General features: G+C 46.6%; 1 protein-coding gene across 4 annotated transcripts in view; it reads left to right on the top strand.

Moving 5' to 3' along the window:
• Slc39a11 (solute carrier family 39 member 11) overlaps nucleotides 1-15,644 on the top strand; it is a 261,761-nt gene that overhangs the window by 215,659 nt on the left and 30,458 nt on the right. For all 4 annotated transcript variants that reach the window (XM_090350203.1, XM_090350202.1, XM_090350204.1 and 1 more), the window contains exon 7: nucleotides 9,427-9,496. In XM_090350203.1, coding sequence (XP_090206329.1) covers nucleotides 9,427-9,496 — 70 coding nt within the window. The remainder of the gene's footprint in view (nucleotides 1-9,426; nucleotides 9,497-15,644) is intronic.

Raw genomic sequence — 15,644 nt, 5'->3', positions numbered from 1 at the left:
CTCAAGACTTCAAGTTTGCTCAGCTAGTATTCCTACTACTTAAGCTACACTTCCATCCCAGCTTTTTACTGGTTATTTTAGAGATGATGATGTCTAGCAAACTTTCTTGCCTGGTTGGTCTTGAACTGCAATCCTCCAGATTTTAGCCTTCTGAATAGCTAAGATAATAAGCATATGAGTCACCAGTATCTGACTAAGGAGAACTTAGATAGGTCGAGGACTAGAATGCTAGTTTAAATAAAAACACAGACCAAAAATCAAGCTTATTTTTATGTATACAAGGAGACAGAAATAGATCACAAACATTCCTTAGGCACTTAAGTAAGCTCTCCAACAAAATGGAAGGAACACAAGCAAAGAGGACCAGGATGGACTGCAGACACTGTGTGGGCCTCTTCCATGTGGCTTCTAGAAGTAGATAGATTCAGAGGTGGGAAAAATGTGGGTTTCCAGGAGTGGAGTCGAGAGGAGGGGGAAGTTGGTGCCTAATGGGGACAGACTTTGGAGCTGAAATGAATTCCAGAGATGGAAGGCAGTGATGGTGGTCCAAATTCAGGAGCCACTCCAGGCTACCGAACTCCGCCCTTAGCCATGGTGTGAACGATCAATTCTATGTCTGGCTTATGTTGCCACAATTAAAAATAATGAGGAGGGAGGGGACAAAAGAGGGGTAAGGAGAAGAGGACAGAGGGGAGGGAAGAAGCCAGTACCTAGCATGTGCATCTCACATAGATTGTTAAAAGTATGAAGAACGAATCTGCAGGGCCCTGATTCTGGGGAGTGTGTTGTTCATATGCATCAAGTTACAGCCTCCAGATCGCCTTTTTCCCCCCTTTTCCTTTCCAGAACAACCTGATATCATAGAAAATAATATGTTATTGCCCCAGTAACATAAATTCACTTTTAATTTGGATTCTGTTTTCCTGGGTTGGCCTGGGAATAAAGTCTGGGTAGAGTGTATCTGCCAAGCAGGATGAAATGCTGCAGCTCTGACAGCGCCAAGGCAGGAAGCAGGGGAGGATGGGAGTGAGCTTTGCCTCCCAGCCTTTAGGAGGCTTCTGCAGCACCCATGGGATAGATGAGATGCAGCAGAGTTGTCAGCAGATCCTGGAAACAAGATCATGATATATTTAAAACAAATGTGGCATTACACTCTTTAAAGATATGCTGGGATCCACCAGCCAATTCAAAACCAGAAACGGCTTAAAAAACAAAATACCCCTTGGGAGAGCTCTGGATGAATGATGGACATAGGGAATTTATGACTTTTGAGTTTTGAGCATTTTCAGGGTTTTTTTTTGCCCTTGTATGTATTATCACTTTGATTAAAAAGTAATAAGCTGTGACTGGTGTTGACTACACCTGAGCTACAAAGTGAAAATCTGTGAGAAGCACTTCATGTGCATGAAGTCTCAGAAAAAGTGAAAATGGAGGGATGTTGAAATGAGTGGATTATATGCTAATGAAGGAATGCTAATGGGAGATTGTATGTTAATAAGAGATTGCTAATGGATGTTAATGAGGTATTATGCTAATGTGAGCAGTCCTGAGATGTTGTATGCTAATGAGAGGGTGTTAACGAGAGATTCTATGCTAATGAGGGTATAAACAGAGAAAATACCTGAGGGCAGCCAGGGAGCACTGGAGGGAACACCACAGGCCACCAGGACACTTCCCTGGTGCTCACAGAACCACCCAGGGTACCTGAGCCCTAGTGTTGTTGAAAGACAACTAAATTGAGGGAGCACTGAACGGGGCCTACACATCTCGCCTAGCAGGAACAGGATGGCTCAGGGGTGAGAACTCCCCTTCCCAGACCAGCTGAGTACTGGGAACCACCTAGCCAGCACCCCTCGAGGTATCTCCAGCCTCTGTGCCTCCTTAGTTGTTCCCTTTTCTAGCCTTCAACTAGACCGTCATGTGGGTCATGTGGATGTTCCCTGACCCAACATTTTGGTATGACCAGATTGGCCATGACCACCCCTGGCCACCCTGAGGAGTGGCAGATACCTTCTCTACTAGCACCGGCCGAGCTGAGCTGTAGAAGGCAGGTGATGGGTTTTGCCCCTCTGGCTTTCTTCCACGCTCCCTCTCCCCTCCCTCCACACACTCTGGGACCGCTATCTGCCCTTGGCATAGCACCAAGAACAGCCACCTGACACTTCACACTGTGTGCTGCTTAGTTTAAATGCTTTGATGGGAGTCAAATACAGAGAATGATAAATGAATCTGTGTCTTTGGTTATTCATCATCTTGAAAGAACTGCTAGAGTCTAATTTAATTCAGAAGTCCTCCAAGGAGGTTAAAAACAAATCTTTCTTCCTACTTGCTTTAGGCTAAGACCACAGGCATCATAAAGGCATAAAAGAAGCTCTCCAATTCCAAATTCTCCCACATGTAGGCATGTCTATACTTCACATGGAGAGGGTGAGGCCAGGTGCCACTGACAGGTGCTGCACAGGTCATTCCAAAGTCCTGGCCCTGGCCCACCTTCTCCTTTCATGAGACAGCCCTGCCCTGGACTCGACTGTAGTGACTCCATGTGCAATCAGAGGAGGGGCAGTGGAGATCAGCTGCCACCCACCTTCCCTTCCCAGGTTGCCAAGGTTCTGGGCAGGACCCTTCCTAATAGGACTAAGTGGGTTCCCAAGTTGTGTGTGTTGGGTGGCACACTTGACACTGCTCACTGTTGTGTGCTTGGCTCCAAGGATGCCTCTCATTCTAGCTATACAAAGAGCTCCTCGTATTTGCCTTCCCATGAACTGGCGAGAAGCTGAGCTCTCAGAGTCTGCTGTGGGTGTGACATGTGCATGTGTGCTCAGTCGCAGCACTTCCTGATGAATTCCTGCTGAGACTTTCTCCTATGGTTTGCATATAAAGAGCTTCTTATGTTCTCAGTACCTCCTGACTCCCCTTACCCGTAAGAGTTATTGTTAACTCACAGGGCTCCCCAGGATGGAACCCCATCAAACTACCTACTGAGATTACAACAAGATGGCCCAGGGCTTTGGAAGCAGGGAGAAGAGTTATCATGGCCAGTGATTTTATTCAGAAGTTGGGGACTTGCCAGCAAGTCCCCTTTCCGAGTCAGGGCCCATTGGACCTGCTCCTCGCTTCTGATTAGTCACTTGACCTTAAGTCTATCAGTGGTAGTCTGGGTTCCACTGGAAAGACAGACTGGGGAACAGACCACAGTCCCTTGCTTGACCCCTCTGCTACCCTGTGTTGTCTCTGGACCACTGGAGGGTCCTGTTAGAGGAGGGAACCTTGGCAGAAACCAAGAGCTTTTGGGGTATTACAACATATTTTTGTATGTGAGCCACAGAAGGTTATTGATACAGACAGCTGTGAGCAGCTAAGAGACGCACATGTCTGTGCATTCACATACAGTGTGACTCCAAGGATCTTCAGCAATCCTTAGGTCAGACCTTTCTCATTCCCCTCTGCCCCCGCTGCCCACTTCCATTAGGGGAGTTGAACTCTGGACCTGGGTGTTGTCCTTGAGCTCTTCATCACAAGGCTACTGCGGAGCCACAGCACCACTTCCAGTTTTCTGGTGGTTAATTGGAGATGAGAGTCTCATGGACTTTTCGTGCTTGGGCTGGCTTTGAACTGCGATCCTCAGATCTCAGCCTCCTGAGTAGCTAGGATTACAGGCGTGAGCCACAGGCACCTAACATTTCTCACTCTTGCCTCAAGAAAACTTAGGTGTGGGCAGCAGTGTCCCCAAGTGAGGTAGACTTGGCCAGAGGCAAGAGGCTGGACTGGAGGTAGGTCCAGGTAGTTGGGACAGCTTGGCACTTTGTGTTCCAGCAGAGGCATTCTCACCTGTCTGCTCTGTGGGAATCCAGGGATTAGATCTGATCTTTGACTGCTTGTTGTACACTAAAGCAAATTGAGGACACACCTGTAATCTCAGCTATGTAAGAGGTAGGAATGGGAGGATCTCATTTTGAGGGTAGCCTGAACAAAAAAGTTAGTGAGACTCTACCACAACAACAGGCTGAACATGGTGGCCTATGCCTCTCTGATCCCAGCTACATTGGAGGTAGAGGTAGGATGATCAAGGTCCAAGTCTAGGCGAAAGTGTGAGACCCTGACTGAACAAGGCTTGAGATCTGGCTCAGGTGGTAGAGATCTTGCCTCATAAGTGTGGGTCCCTGAGTTGAAAACTTAGTACTGCAAAAGTAACTTTATAAATAATAAAGCAAAATGAAGTTCACTCCTGCATGTGGGGGTTTAACAAGATCCTTCCTCTGGTATTAAAGATGAGGCTTTCTCTCTGTCTTCCTTCATAACTAGAAGCTGCTGCTGCTGCTTTCCCATGCTTCTGCCAGAGCTGGCTTAGTCCTGAGTAGGCAACAGGGATTTGAGTGGACAGCATTTTCAGGGTGACCACTGCAAGTGGGACCCAGCTTGAGCTAACAGACTATGTCACAAAAGTGCCCATAAAAAGAATAATTGCTTGTTTTAATTACAAAACATTCATGTTAGAGTATTTTAATTTATCATCTTCATAAACATTAAGACAGGACTTTATTGGGATGAATTTGAAATAGATTCAAGTTTTCTAGAATTCAGCTTATCTTTCCCAACATTCCACTTGTTCAATACAAATAGCACGGCGAGAGCTCCTCAGTAGAAAACACAATCTAAGAAAATAATGATGTCACTTCAACCTATATCTGGCCTTTGTCAGGCTCCATGGGGATTCTAGACAGTAGTTTTGGTGGTTCTGCCAAGGTTTTTGCTTAATACATTCATAATATGATCCCAGTCCCTGCCTTTCTGGTTTTGCTTCCTGCTATGTATCTGGGGCCAAAGCCCTGCTGGACAGGGCTACTGGCCCATCACCCGCCGGACGGGCTCCCTAGAACGTTCCTCCTCAGAGCTCCAGGGACCAGATAGAGGCTAGGAATGGCAACCCTTGTTGCTCTGCAGCCAGATCTACTGACTCTCCCGATAAATGAACACGAGCCACAGAGTCCCCACAGTGCTGTGAAATATTTTCTCTTGATCTAACATGCACGGGGTCCTGTCCACAAGCTTTGTGACAGCTCCCAGACTGGCAGGGATAGAGAAAAGGATCCCTGGTGCTGTGGATATGAGCATGACCACTCATCCTCTGTCTCCATCACCTGTGCAGACCCCTCAACCCCTGCAGTCATTTCCTGCAGCAGGTGCTCCACTGTGGTTCTGTGTGTGAGCCTGTATCTGTCTGTGTGCACACCAGTACTAACTAGGCCTTGAGCTCAGTGCTTGGGTGCTCTCCTGTAGCTACTCTGCTCAAGGCGGTCACTCTGCCCCTTGAGCCACAGTTCCATTCCAGCTTTTTGGTGATTTATTGGAGATAAGAATTTCATGGATTTCTTGCCTGGGCTGGCTTCTTCGAGCCATGATCCTCAGATCTGTCAACCCCTGAGTTAGCTAGGATTACAGGCGTGAGCTACCAGCACTCTGCTGCATTTTTGTCTTTCAATGAGTGTCTTGTTTAGTGTGGACTCGGGCATATACAAGTAGATTTTGGAACTTACTATTATATTAGCACTGCCATATTTAATGCTGAAATTGTGTTTGGATGGAAGGGAGATGGTTCTTCTCAACACACCCTTCTCTCCCCATCACATTCATCCCAACAGGAGAGAAGGCTTTTACCTCCTCCCTTGCCCCTCCCCACACAGAAGGACAATCTTGCCCTTCCTTCTATTTCAAAGTCTTTTTTCTTTTGGCCAAAATCCTCCTGGTGTCAATTGAAGGCATTATTCTCTTACTGTGTCCTCAGTGCAGCTGGAAATGACTAAGCTGTTCCCCTTCACGTCATCCCTCCCCCCTGGGGCTTGCTCCTGGGGGTGGTGTATTTAGTACAGGATCTTACTTGATGCCATCATTTTAATACTTTTTTAAATCAACAAGGAAAAGTCACAGCATTGCCCCTCATTTCCTGTGTGGCCTTTGTACTGACATTTTCTACACTGCTTTTTTTTTTTTTTTTTTTGACTATAACTTCTAGAACAGATCCCAGGAGCACCTAAACCAGAGGTCCAGCTGGAGAATGAATGACATACAGCAGGGAATTTACAGGCTTCTGAATGAGGTACCAAGAATTAAAATTAGGGGCCCAGTATTGGAGGGCTGTAACCTTACAGTAGCCCACAGAGAAGACACAAGAGAGACTCAAGCCCAGGAGGAGACCCCCATAGGAAAGCCCCCAAAGCTTTAGACTTGTTGCCCAGTTGGTACTGAGGATAGTGGTGACCCCCCTGCAACCAACCAGCCTGTGGGGTTCATTTTCCCCCTCTTGGCAACAGCACTGTGGCAGAAGCTGTGAAAAGAGGCCACTGCCTCCTAATAACATTCCAAGCACATTGGTTTTCTCATCTTAATTACCTTCCTAATTTGCACTCCTGGCAGAACACCTGTGGTAGGAGCTCCAGTCGGCATTTTAACTGTCCCTTCCCAGCCGCTGGGTTCTGTCTGCCATCTGTTGATCTCACTGTGGGCTTGCTTCTTCATTGATGTTCTTTCTCGGTGGGTAATTGGTCTTCATGTCCCATTTGTTTCCCTCTCAGGTATCTTCCTATCTCAAGCATGGCAACAAATACCTCCTCTCCCATGATCCCTCTTCTTTTCCTTTCCCTTGCTCCATCCAGCAGTCAGCCACCTCCAAAGTTAGCCTGTTTGAAACAATGACTTTTGGTCCCGTCACTGGACCAGCAGGATAAAAAGGAAGATGCGTCCCTCCACAAACATCACAATGTGTTTCTTTGTGCACAGGTCTTCTGCAATGGGCCTGGTTAGGTTTGGAGGCGGCCAGGAAGACGAAACATTCACTTTACCCCAGTCCTCTATAGGGGAGTGAGATGGAGAGGTCAGCGCTTACAGCCCACTGGGCCAGTAACCTAGATATCTGAGGCGGAAGGGATCTTGGTAGGAACTTCAAGGCCTGGCTCAGCCATGCCCAGCAGTGTGATATAACTGCTCCCTGCATCCACTCTCAGGAGCATTTATTTGTCAAAGTGCTTGGGCTGCTTGCTAAACAACTGCAAGGGTTATTTTGCTAATTAATGTTAAGTCCTGATGCACTGCACTACGCTATCATTTACAATGAAATGACTAATTAAAGGAAGACTTCAACAAAAGAGCCATCCGGCTGTTGCTTGAAAAGAACACATCCCCCCCCCCCCACACACACACACACAAGGGGACGAACATGCACCACACTGTGTCTGGAATCAGTCCCTCTCCCAGATCTCAGACATGGGTCTCATGGGTCCCTGAGAGAGATCCCTGCCCTGGGGACCCTGCTGTTTCCAATGGTATACAGATAACAGACCCCCATGCAGGATGGAGGCAGGCAGGGGCAGCACCTCAGGTATGCAGATGCTGTTTAACGCTGCATCCTCTGGACTGTAGGCTTGGGACAGGGATGCACAGGAGGCATCAGCCTCTTTGTTATGGAAAGGCTGTCTGGAACCCTCAGACACCTCTATACTAGTTTTATCTGAAATTCAGCTCTTGTCAACATCAGACTGTTAGGGTATCATTATTATTAATATTAGTATTATTTTGGCAGTACTAGGATTGGAACCCAGGGTCTCATGCTTTCAGGGCAGGTACTCTACTGCTGAGCTGAGCTGTATCTCTAGCCCTTTTTTGTTTGAGCCCTGCCCTGGCCCATGCCTGAACTGAGATCTGCCCACTTTAGGCATAGTAGCTGCTATTGTATCCCACTGTTGGCTAAGGTAAACCTGTGACCCCAGCTTCTTGGCAGGCAGAGAGTAGGGGATCAGGGTTCAAGGCCAAACTTGGCAGTATTTCAGCCAATATCTGAGTCACATGCTTGTCATCCCCAGTGACATGAGAAAGCAGAAGCACAAATAGGAGGATTACAGTGCAGGTCAGCCTGGGAATAAAGTGAGACTCTAGCGTGTAAACAGCCAATGAGAAAGTGAGCAGAAGGTGTGGCTCTCAATTGGTAGAATGCCTCCTTAGCCCAGTACAAGGCAGTGAGTTCAAATCCTAGTCCTGCCTCAAAGAAAAAAAAAAAAAAACAGGCTTCTCTCACTCAGTAGGTTTGACCCTCTTCTCACCTGAAGATGCTCCATGCCACCACAAGACATTGTCCTTTCTTCTTGGATTGATGGAAAGAATTGAACTCCCAGTAGATCTCAAGCCATGTCTTCAGGCTGTACGTGTAAGCTCTGATACCCAGCTTCCCGTTTTCCATTTTGGATCATACCTTCCCTCAGACATTCACAGACAACCCCCCCTACCACACACAAACCCTTGGCCTTGGGCAGGTAAGGATAAACTTGGCAAGTTCATGTTAGGAGTCATCTCATTCATCTCCAAGCTTTAAGCTAGACTTGTAGCTGCCCCATCTTAAGGAAGCATTCTGATAATGGTAGTTGTGCAGCTTTCTTTCTGACCAGGCCCCCGTTTATAAAGTGGCATGTGGAGAGCTCAGGAAGTTATTCAGGTAGATTGGGTCCTTCTCCAGCCCTGGAGGGATAGAGACGGGTTGGAACCGGTCACAAGGTCTCTATTGAGGACCTGGGGCTAGTGTTGTCTATATTGGACACTGGACATTGGTTCCTGATTAGCTCAGAAAATAGAAGAGAAAATCTCTAAGAAAGGCTTTCCACCTAAGTACTGAGACCAAGGCTTTAAGGAGAAAAGATTCCCTGGAATATAGGTCTCATGGCTGGATGGGCATGGTTGCTTCACAATTGTGAAGACCTGAGTGATGTGAATGGGAGAGCCTGTGTCTGCAGTAATGTCACTGAGTCACCATTTCCGCTTTGGTTATTTTTAATTGAGCCCTTTCTGTAAAGGGCTGGGCAATAACTGTTCTAGGTTTTCAGGAATGTGGTATCGGTCATGACAGCTCAATTCTGCTTATATAACATGAAATAAGTTGCAAATGATTCCTCAACTAATGAGCATGGTTGTTTGCCAGTAAGACTTTATTTATGGACATTAAAATCCAAATGTCATTAATATTTGGGTGTCACAAAGTAACTCTTCTTTCTTTGATTAAAAAAAAATCTATTTAAAAGTGCTTACAAACAAAACAAGACAAGCTAGGCTCTGTGGTGCCTGACTGTAATCCCAGCACTTGGGAGGCGATGGCAAGAGTTTGCACCACCAAGTCAAGACCTGTGTGAGCTATGAAGTATTGGACTCCACTGCAATGAGTGAATGAATTGAAAACTCATTCTTAGTGTTTTCAGACCATATTGAAACAGCCAATGGCCAGATTTGGTTCCTGGGTTGTGCTGTGTGACCCTGGCCATAGGTGTGCTCCTGTGCCATTGATTTTTCTGTCACTGGCAGCCTAACCTTACCAGGCCCAATGGTGAGGCAATGTTCCTCAGTGGAAAGTGGTTCCTAACCCCCTGCACCTTCTTTGTGTGTCTCTTTCAGAGGGCCTTGCTGTTGGAGTTGGCTTTGGGGCAGTAGAGAAGACAGCATCTGCCACCTTTGAGAGTGCAAGGTAAGCCAGCGCCTGGCCCTCAACCTGGGGGTGTTCGTTACCTGGGCAAACTGTGGGCACCTGTTCAGAGGTGGGCACAGGCCCAGTCATGCTCATGTCTGAGAGGAGGCACTCGGACAGGTAGGCTTGGGGCAGCTTCTACAGAGGCATTCTCTAGGTGGTAACTATATTGGAAACAGGACACCACCTCCTTGGATGATCAAGGCTGAGTCTGTTGGGAGGCAGGAGCAAATTTCTTACATCACCCTTCTACTGTCCTTCCTGGGCTACTGGACTTACATAGTTTCTTTTTTAAATTATTATGATCATCATCATCATTATTATTTTGTTATTATAAAGGTGATATATTAAAGAGGTTAAAGTTACATAAGGCAGGTTACATTCCTTCTAGGACAGTGTCACCCCTTTCTTACTCTCTCCCAGTTTTCCTTCCCATCCACATTACACGGGTTCTTTATGCCCTGTGAGGACCTTGTACCTGTTTCCCTAGCTAAGGTGGCAGTCTGCAGATTGAATGAAATGAACACCAGTGATTGTGTTACTGAATCCCTAATCTACATATTAAGGGTGGGTCTGCTATTTTGCAACTCTGAATGTGAAGGTTAGAGAACTGGCTAAAATCTTTCCTGTTCTCAGGGTTCCTTCAGAGTCATTTCCTCACTCTTTATCCTCAGCATCACAGAGAAAATGAGGCCCTGTTGTGAAAATCGAATGAAGTGGGCATTGAGGAAGTACAGATTTTAGAATGTATGAAATGTCACCAGAAATGAGGGTTAATTATGGGCTCCACACCCTGCAGACCACTCTGCTGACACGGAACAGGGGAGGATGACTTTGGCTCTGCCCTTTGGCATAGCCATTTTGATGTTAATTTCATTAGACAAGGAGGACCTTTAGAGGCAGGCGGTGTCCGGGGGACAGAGCCCTTAGGGGTTGACCTTAAAAACACTCAAAGGCCAGGCCTTCCCAGAGCACACACATACCATCCACACTCCACCAGGATGGTGTCCGCAAATGACAGCTATGCCCCAAGCATCGAACTTGCAGGCCAGACTCTGTCTGGTGGCACCATGTCCTCTATGACATCTCAGTGTCATCTCTAATATGTGTCTATTGCTATTACCTGTGCAGTCTGGGAATCTTGATAAGTATCTCTGCAAAAAAACAAAACAAACAAACAAAAAAAACCGTTTTAATTCTTCCCCAAAGGCATAGACTCTGAGTCACATAAGCCCTCCACAGCACCTCCTGCTTGGCTTGGCTGGGTGTGTGAGAGCATCAGCTCCACGCATCCCTAAGGGCTTAGGGCAGGTGGGGGAGGGAGGAAAGGGCTGGCCCAAAACAGCCTATCTACTGTGCGGCCAGAGTTGACAGTCTTTGCCACAATGTGGGTAGGCTCTAGGGTGTAGTGGGATCCTCAAAGGGAGACTGGGTAGGGAAAGGGAGAGGAGCCCAAGAGCTTTAGATTGAAGTCTCCCCTCCTGAATGCCTGTGTCCTCCTGTTGGGCATCAGTGCAGAGTGACCCATGGGCAAGGCCTGCTTACTGTCTTCTCTTTTAGCTCATGCTACAGACTAGAGCAGCAAGTGAGAATCATCCTTCAGATGATTTGAGACATGACAGGTGGAGGCTTGAAATCCTGTACTGTGAAGAAGTGGGAAGTGGTCAGGGCCACCTCAGCTGTCTCCTCAAGCTGGGGCTTTGAGCAGTTAGTTGCCTGTGTGGGGGTTCAGGGAGGGTGCCCTTCCACCCTGCAGCTCCAAGTATAACATCTGCCCACTCAGGTGCCCATTCCCTCTTGTTAAGTAAAGGTCTTGATTGGGAGAGAAGGTGGCCAGATCATTATGTGAGTCCTCAGTGGTCAGGGCTGATCAGGGCAGCATGAGGTATGGCCACTGTGATGTAGAGCATGGAGCAGGGGGCTCTGATATCTTCTTATCTACTCACTGGCTCATTCATTCACTCTCTCACTCATTTATTCACTCACTTATCCACCCATCCTGTCTACCCATTCATTCAGTCACTGACAACTCATTTTTTCACTCATTCTTTCACATGTTCATTCATACATTCATTCATTCAAACACATTCACTCACTCATTAACTTCTGTATTCACTTCGCTTATTTATTCATTTAATCTCATTCATTTGCTCACTTTCCTATTCATTTGCTCAGTTGTTCACTCATTCTTTTAGTTATTTAATTGCTCATTCACACACATTTATTTACCTATATATTGATTTACCCATTTATTCATTCACAAACTTATTCATTTATTCTTCAGTGAACCTCTACTATGTGCCTACCATTGTGCCAGTCTCTGTGAAAAACACAATTTGTGTGACATCATGCATACAAGAAGTTTGGTTTGTTGCTAATGTTTTCAGTAATATGATAAAACTCACCTGACATTCATGTTCTATTGCAAGTCAAGACCAAAAATGGTCTTACTGCATAACTAAGGACTTCAGAGAAGTGAAGAGTACCAGATGCTGGAGATAAAAGGAGGAGATGAGGCATAAATTATCAGTAAGATATCAAAATCCTAGACGATTTGCACAAAGGAATTAGGTACAGATTTGCACATTGGCTCCAAAACTCCAAATAAATTAGCATAATACTTGTCTAAGAGAATGTAGATACCTTTCAGGCTTTCATAGAACCAAACATAAATCCCTAGAAAAGTAATGATAAAATACAGGAGCTTGCTGGTTGCAGGGGCTTACACCTGTAATCCTAGATACACTGGAGGCTATGATCTGAGGATAGAGGTTCAAACCTAGCCCAGGCACAAAAGTCCCTGAGACTCTTATCTCCAAGTAACCACCCAAAAACCGAAAACCAGAAGTGGCACAACTCAAGGTGGACAGTAGCCTTGAGCTAAAGAGCTCAGGGACAGCGCCCAGGCCAAGTTCAAGTCCCATGACCCACAAAAATAAAACTAAGATTTGTGGTGGTTTAGGCCTAGGAAAGAGGCAGGGATGGGGGAGGATAGCTCTCTGAGGCCAGCTCTGGGCAAAAGCATGAGACCCTATCTGAAAAATAACTAAAGCAAAATGGGTTGAAGGTATTTACTCAACTGGCAAAGGGCACGGCTCTGAGTTCAGACAGGTTCAACTCACAGTGGTTCTCCTTAGCAGTTTTAATGTCACAATGATGCAAAGCAGTTAGTTGGAAGCAGGCTTTGAGGTTTGATCTTTTCCTGGGTCTGATTCACTCTCAGTTCTAGGGGCTGACAGCAGCCGTTGCCACCTGTCAGTCACGGGGCGCAGCCGTGGGTGTCTTGGTGAGTGCTCTGGACTGCCAGTCGCAGCCGTTGGGCTGCTAGGATAGGACGTTGATAGGCAAGATGTGGTAAAGGCACTTAGAATCAGCAAGGGCTTGAGATGCAGCTCAGGTGAAAGAGTGGCTACCTAGCAAGTGTAGCCCTGAGTTCAAAACCCAAGCTCCACCCCAGACAGACAAAAAGCTTTGTCCTTGATTTTTTGGGGGGAATGGTACTGGGCTTAAACTCAGAGCATCCACTTTCTCTTAGCTTCTTCACTACCACTTGAGTCATACCTCTACTACTAGCTTTTTGCTGCAGATAAGAGTATCATTTTGGCCAAGTATGGTGGCTCATGCCTGTAATCCTAGCTACTCAGGAGGCTGAGATCTGAGGTTCTCAGTTCAAAGCCAGCTCCAGGCACTAAAGACTATGAGACTCTTACCTCCAATTAACCACTAGAAAACCGGAAGTGGCACTGTGGCTCCAGGGGTAGGGAAGTAACCTTGAGCTGAAGAGCTCAGCAATAGCATCCAGGCCCAGAGTCTTAAGCCCTATGACTGATCTAGGCTAGCCTCAGACCATATCCCCCAGATCCCATCGTCCCAAGTAGCTAGGATTGTAGGTGTGAGCCACTGGAGCCCAGTGCATCTTAAAGCAGAAGCTTCTGATCTGTAACCTTCAGCATCATGTGAGGAAAATGAAGAGCAGGCAGGATTATGGGGTAAGCCTCAGAAGGGCTGTTTTCAATTCCTCCTTTAGTTACTGGTACAGAAAGACAAAGGTCCCTATCCTAGAATCAGTGTGTGGCTGCTGCCACCTGCTGTCCACGTGCTGTTACTGTCTCACCTCTACCAAGAGACCTTTCTTCTCCCCACCCACTTTTTCCCTGGCTAGATCAACTGGAGGTGCTCCTTCAGTATCCTCTAAATAACAGAGACTCAACCAAGGGCAGCCTGTAGTCCATTGGAAAGGTGGCTTTTGATTTCAAGCTCAAAGAAGTTCCTCAGACTGTGTGCCCTTGGGGAGTTTGAGTATCAAAGCAGTTTACATTCCTAAAGTGTCATTATCTCCAAAGAATGAGTTCTCTGGAGAGCAGACATGCCTGTAGTTCTCACTTAATGGTGGGCAGAATTCAAACAAGCAGGACAAACAAGGTGACACATCCTGCTTCAGGAACCATTTCCTAAAGCTTTGACTGGTAACATTCTTGGTCTACCTTGACTCACAGGTCCGACAGGTATCCTGAGCAGGCTGTGTATGTGTGTGGCAGAGCAGGCTGGCAGCACATTTTAGTGTATGCTGTTATAAAAGTACATCCCCAGGGCATGGGTGGACATACTTCCACCCTGGCGTCCCAACTGCTGAGTGTTACCCAATATCTAGACACTTGGTAAAGGATGCTTGCCTAGACTGCATTTGGAGCTAATACAGCTCATTAAGTTACATTTGGCAGCATCAGAACCAATTTTATATGTCTACCTCCCAGATCAAAGAGGAAAGATCATACGCCAGATAAATCTTTTTCCTGGACTAATAAAATGCATGTGTGGGTCTGTTGCTAGTCATTGAAGATGGCAACCATTAGTTAAGTGAACAACCATTTATTTAAACATGAAAATTGCAATAATCTGTAATCAGCATTAGCCAGTTGATAAGCATGTCTGTCTGTCTGTCTGTCCAGATGGTTCCCCTCTTCATTTTTGTTCTGGTACATTTCTTTTTCTTTGTATTTTTATATCTTAGAGATTAAATTTGGGGCCTAGGTGATATCCCTGAGTTTTTATGCTCAGAAGTAGCATTCTAACACTTGAAGCACAGTGCCACTACAGGCTTTTTTCAGTGCTTAATTAGAGATAAGATAGGAATCTTACAGACTTTTCATTGAGTTCTGATCCCCAGATCTCAGCTTCCTCAATAGCCAGAGTTACAGGTATGAGCCACTGGTGCCCAGCTCCAGTGTCTTTTTTTTTTTTTTTTGCCAGTTCTGGGGCTTGAACTCAGGGCCTGGGCACTGTCTTTGGCCTTTCTCAAGGCTAGAGCTCTGTCTCTTGAACCACAGCATCACTTGTGGCTTTTTCTGTGTATGTGGTTCTGAGGAATGGAACCCAGGGCTTCCTTCATGCTTGGTGAGCACTCTACCACTAGGTCACACTCCATTACATTCTTGTAACATATCATGAGAAGACTCCAGGGAGAAGAAGTTCTCTGAGAGTATATAAGATATATATATGTATATTTCACTCACCATCTTTTAATAACCTGCTGTTGGTGTCTTCTACCAAACAGCCATGTGAATGCTCATACCTAGACCTGACCAAGACCATCTCCTAGACTGCTGGCTCTCCCAGGGAGAGGCTCCCTTCTGTCTTGAGAAGGGGAGCCCTGGCACTAGGGCAGGCAGGCACTGGGAATGGGAAGGCTGTTCCACCTTTGTTCCATTGCTTCAATCCTACCACACTCCCTGCCCATCACTGGTCAGGCTTACCCCATAATCCTGCCTGCTCTTCATTTTCCTCACATGAACAAGCTCCTCTCTGCACTGGTCGCCATCTCCCATCTCCTCGTTTTCATTTCCAGTCCTGTAGTGGAGTTGGAGCATACTGGCTGGCAGCCCTGACAGACAGTGCCACCGTGTGGTTGTCTAAGGGAAAAGGATCCTGGCCCTGAAAAAATGATCCTGACACATGATGAGGGGTGCCAAGCCCCCCTGCCTGTGGCCCTCAGAGAGCCTATGAGGGTAGGGTAGGGTAGGGAGGAGACCCCACATAGAACCAGTCTCATCCCTTCCCCCAGGATGCAAACACCCCTGCAGACTTCCTGAACTACAGGTTCTGGGGTGATTCTCTTGGTGGGTACCAGTCTAGCTGCTGAATGGCCTGC

Source organism: Megascapheus bottae, chromosome 17, assembly GCF_031878675.1.
Source record: "Megascapheus bottae isolate mThoBot1 chromosome 17, mThoBot2.hap1, whole genome shotgun sequence".
NCBI classification, from domain to species: domain Eukaryota; kingdom Metazoa; phylum Chordata; class Mammalia; order Rodentia; family Geomyidae; genus Megascapheus; species Megascapheus bottae.
The sequence above is the reverse complement of the archived record's forward strand: the minus strand, read 5'-3'. Positions and strand labels throughout refer to the sequence as shown.